Genomic DNA, 4,500 nt, shown 5'->3' on the forward strand with positions numbered 1-4,500 from the left:
GAGAGAGTCCAGTAAATCTTAAAAATGTGGGTGGGGTTGGGCCATCCGGAGGTGAACGATCAATCCCATGCGGACAAATTTGCTCGCTGCTTCCCTAGATTTACAAAGTGACCAAACTGCCCCTGTGAGCTCCTCCGTATTGTCACTATCTTACGCCTTATTCGTGCAGGTCACCTCCCCCACACCCCTCTTCCATGCCCCACCCCCACCCGTGTCTATGCTTTCGTTTTCACCGAACCCCCTCTCGCCCCTCAACTTAGTGCATCCTCTTCTCTCTCTCTCCCCACCACCATTTCCTCCTCCTCCTACATTTTGCTAACGTGCGCCAATTTTAGCAGAATAAAAAGGGGGGAGGCACGGTCTAAAGAGGACCGGACCACCCCTCCTCCTCTCCCTAAAGTATCAAAGGCTCAAAGCCAGCTTAACTTAAAATAAGTGAAAAAAAGGGGAAGAATATAGAGAAATTTTCAGACACGCCTTATCACTCCTGTCGCTCTGGGTGTCCTGCTAACGTGCGCTGTAACCCCACAGTGGTGGGTGGGGAAAGAGAGAACAGAGGCCTGAGACTCTTTTATTTCGTCATCTGTGTGTTTCTGCTTAGCTATCGTTCACTGTGTTAGGGCTGGAGGTGAAAAATGGGTGTTTGGGGTGTGGTGCTAGTGTGCTTGCTAATATGCGCCAGAGTGCCGTCGTTGTGGTCAGATCCGGACGACGAAGCGTGCCTGACGCACCTCAGTGAATCCCTCGAAGACCCGACCAAGTCGCTCCAAAACTGGACCAAATCGACCTTCGCCAACGCCTGCAGTGGCTTCACCTCATACCTACAGGGTGCCACCTGCAACAATGGGCGAATCTATAAGCTCTCGCTCACCAACCTCTCTCTCAGAGGCTCCATCTCTCCCTACCTTTCCAACTGCACCAATCTCCAATCCTTAGACCTCTCCTCCAACTCTCTCACCGGACCCATCCCCTCCGACCTCCAATCCCTGGTCAACCTCGCTGTCCTCAACCTCTCATCCAACCACCTCGATGGAGAGATCCCTCCTCAGCTCGCCTTTTGCGCCTACCTCAACGTCATCGATCTCCACGATAATTCCCTCTCTGGCCCCATTCCCCAGCAATTTGGGCTTCTCGTGCGCCTCTCTGCTTTCGACGTTTCCAATAATCGGCTTTCCGGTCCGATACCGCCCAATCTGGGCAACCGAAGTGGTAATTTTCCGAGATTCAATGCAAGTTCCTTTGAAGGGAATAAGGATCTCTATGGCTACCCTTTGGCTCCTTTGAAAAGCAGAGGGTTATCGATTTTGGCCATCGTTGGGATCGGACTCGGAAGTGGGTTTGTGAGTTTGGTGCTTAGTTTCACCGCTGTGTGTATATGGTTGAGAGTTACAGAAGAGAAGATGGCTTCTGAAGAAGGGAAGATTAGTCAACTCATGCCTGATTATTGAGCTCAAAATGCTTCAAATTTCAGGTATGATTTTGAATATATGAGAGTATTTTTGTGGTTTTTTTTTTTTTCTTTTCAGCTCTCTGTTTTTTTCTTCACTCATCTTTTGAGGTTTCTTCCCCTTTCCCCCCTTCATTGAAAAAAAAAACCCCGAGGTTTAGCTCTTTAATTATTATTTTTCTGGGTTTGTGTTTCTTCATCATTTTTCTTATGCCCACAATCAACAATGTACAAACAAATTCAAATATGAGTTTCCAGTGAAATACTGCAGCTCTTTGACCCTCCCATTCTCAATGCTGTACTGCAATTTCTTCCCCCTTTTTTCTTTACTGTTGAATCTCCGGTAGGCTGAGGTCTGAGGTGGGAGAGAGTGTTGGGTAAAGCACTTGACTCTGGAATTCTGTGTGCCCAACACGCTAAAATATATACAAAACGGGTTATGGCAACTAATTTATCCCAAAAAATTGCCATATTAATTGGAGGTTTGCTAGTGTGAGCTGGTGGGAGGGCAGCTGCACCAGCACGTGGATCAGATTGAGTCCAGTTCACAAGTTCGATGAATTTGTCTTTGTCCCTGTCCTCGTGGGGTTTGCTCTTCCGGTTAAGCAAAGCATCCCTAATTTTCAAACCAAGTTTTGACGCTTTACAACAGTGCTTCCCTACACTAATGATGTAATGCAAATCTCAGACTTTTGATATTTCACCCACCTTACCTTCATCATTAGTGAACATGCTTGTAGTGCTTTCCATTATTGTTTTATGTGGGTTACATGCTCTATGCTCATCGTTTACTTCCCCTCTCTTTTTTTCCTAAATAAAAATGTGATGCCTTTAGGTAAACGGTCTATGACTCTAGGCCCTCTAGCCTCTTATAGTTTGACTTGAATTAGTGGTCCATTTCTACTCTTAAACACATTTGCTTACTCATAAGTCATAACATCTCAACTGAATAGAACCCATTCTAGGTAAACGTTTAGTAATATGGTTTGTTATGGTAGAGAACAAAAAAAGGCCTCTATTCTTTAATGGGTCTGACTAAACAGAAAGGAAAATGACCAGAGTTGTCTTATTTTTCTTTCAGAGGGGGTGGAGTAGAGAGATGCTGACATTTCTCTACACCAATGTTCAAAGTGGGAAAGTATTCCGACATTGATTACCGGCAAGGAGGCAACTTCATTCGGATTCTCCAACTTTGTTTTGCTGCCTACAACACAAGATCTATCTTTGCATCTTCAACTTTGAGGGCCGAGTATAAATACAAATCATTTGTCTCAAATTCCATCTTAAAAAGATGAAAATGAAAAGTAACGCACTTGCATAGATATTTTTCATTCCCAATCTCTTGTATGTATAGCATTGCATTGATCAAACTCAATTCAATATCCAACAGACACAGTGAGGCACACTAGAGGTAGAAAAAAGAGTGGATACCTTACTCCAATTATATGGGTATATGGGTTAAAAGGGAGGGGAAAAAATTTGAAAAGATTCGGGAGTCACCCATTGCTGCAAAAATTTGAGGCAGCAAGTATCCAATTATTTTTTCAAAATGGGCCCACGATTGCCATCTGTCTAATCAAAACAACCGGATTGGACGGCTGTGATTGCAAATGATGCACAACAGACACACCCACGCACACCGAAAGCAAACGCAGTCAAACGTGCTTTAATTACTCTTACTAATGGATTCTCCGAGAATAGCATGTATGTCATAATGGAGATGGACCCATCGTTCTTGTAATATTACATTCAAATTATTTCAAACGGGTTTCATGGCAGTTCTGTTTTTGTTTTGGTTTTTAAAATTTTTTTTCCTTTAAATTGCTATTGTCACTAGAAATGTGCTGTTTTTCATGGTTTCTGTGATAGGGTAGAGGTCGGTCCATGGATGTAGCTAATGACTGGATCCACATGGCTCCCAGCAACCTCGAATGGCGTGGCCCATAATGGGTTTGAGCATCCAAACGATGGGCCCTTCGAATAATGAGTTCTGCGCATGTTTCTTCTCGCTGACACGGTTCGTCTTTTTCTGAATGTAATGGGCCACGTCCCTCCAAATGGGCTGAAGCTTATCCAACTGGACCTGACCCGCAAAAAATGACCACATCTTTCCGATTCTAAAATGTGCATTTTGCCATTATTTTCATTTCCAAAAAATAAAGAACCTCTTATTATTTAAATATGATTTTAAATTTTGATTCAATATGCTCCCAGGGTAAAAATTGGTACATGGTCGACTCTTATATTTGCAATCAAACCCGACCCGAAACCAACTTCTGATGATGGAAGAATATATGGTCCACTTATACTGTAATCAACCCATAATCGAATCCAACTTCTAATAATGGAAGAATTGAATTAAACCAAACAAATTAGGGCCTTAAGCCTAATTAGTTTTTAAAGCCCATTTGAATTTTAAAGGATCGATAATTCTTTCCTTTGTTTCATGAGTTCTAGTCAGCCTATTAGTCGAATGATTCTTGGTCGTTTTTAAGGCTTCTTCAATCAATCTCATACGTTTTTATGCGTTATGACTTGTCATATAGGAAAAAGAACACAAGTATAAGATGGTCATAGATTAAGTGTGAGGCGCACCATACCTATTCAATTGTGAATTGGGCTTCCAACAATAAGATACTGCTTGTGGTCATTCTAAACAAATAGCACACTGGATTGCACACCATCATTGTTAAGGCGGCCAATCGAAATGAAGCAGAATAAGAACATAAGCTTTGGATAATCGACGAATCAAAACAAGTTGGTACAATACGAGGTTTCGGTTTCCTCATCTAGTGGGACGAGAAAGGATGGTACTAAAGCTTCTATTGGAAGCACTCAGAAATAAATTCTACTATTTGGTTGGGACGAATAAGTGGTTGTGAAGCTTGCTTAACAAGAAATTGACCCTTCCTCTACTAAGTCCACTCCACTTAAAGGTTTACGACTTACTGGTCCTTTAACTTTGTCGGTGTGTCTACTTATTCTTGGTGCTATCAAATAAATTTTGAATTTTTTTTTGTCCAAGGGCCTAACCCAGTCAGCCAGCGGCATGT

General features: G+C 42.5%; 1 protein-coding gene across 3 annotated transcripts; it reads left to right on the forward strand.

The window, feature by feature from the left end:
* Positions 1-228: 228 nt before the first annotated feature.
* On the forward strand, positions 229-3,629 carry LOC117919204 (receptor-like protein 44). Of its 3 annotated transcripts, none has more exons than XM_034836332.1 (2): positions 229-1,471; positions 3,317-3,629. In XM_034836332.1, the coding sequence occupies exon 1, from the start codon at positions 636-638 to the stop codon at positions 1,446-1,448; it is 813 nt and encodes a 270-aa protein (XP_034692223.1). In that variant the 5' UTR covers positions 229-635; the 3' UTR covers positions 1,449-1,471; positions 3,317-3,629. The 3 variants fall into 3 exon arrangements, with proteins under 3 accessions (XP_034692223.1, XP_034692225.1, XP_034692222.1); XM_034836334.1 differs by having other exon boundaries at positions 3,322-3,629; XM_034836331.1 differs by lacking the exon at positions 3,317-3,629 and adding an exon at positions 2,529-3,225.
* The last annotated feature ends 871 nt before the right edge of the window (positions 3,630-4,500 follow it).

Source organism: Vitis riparia, chromosome 7, assembly GCF_004353265.1.
Source record: "Vitis riparia cultivar Riparia Gloire de Montpellier isolate 1030 chromosome 7, EGFV_Vit.rip_1.0, whole genome shotgun sequence".
NCBI classification, from domain to species: domain Eukaryota; kingdom Viridiplantae; phylum Streptophyta; class Magnoliopsida; order Vitales; family Vitaceae; genus Vitis; species Vitis riparia.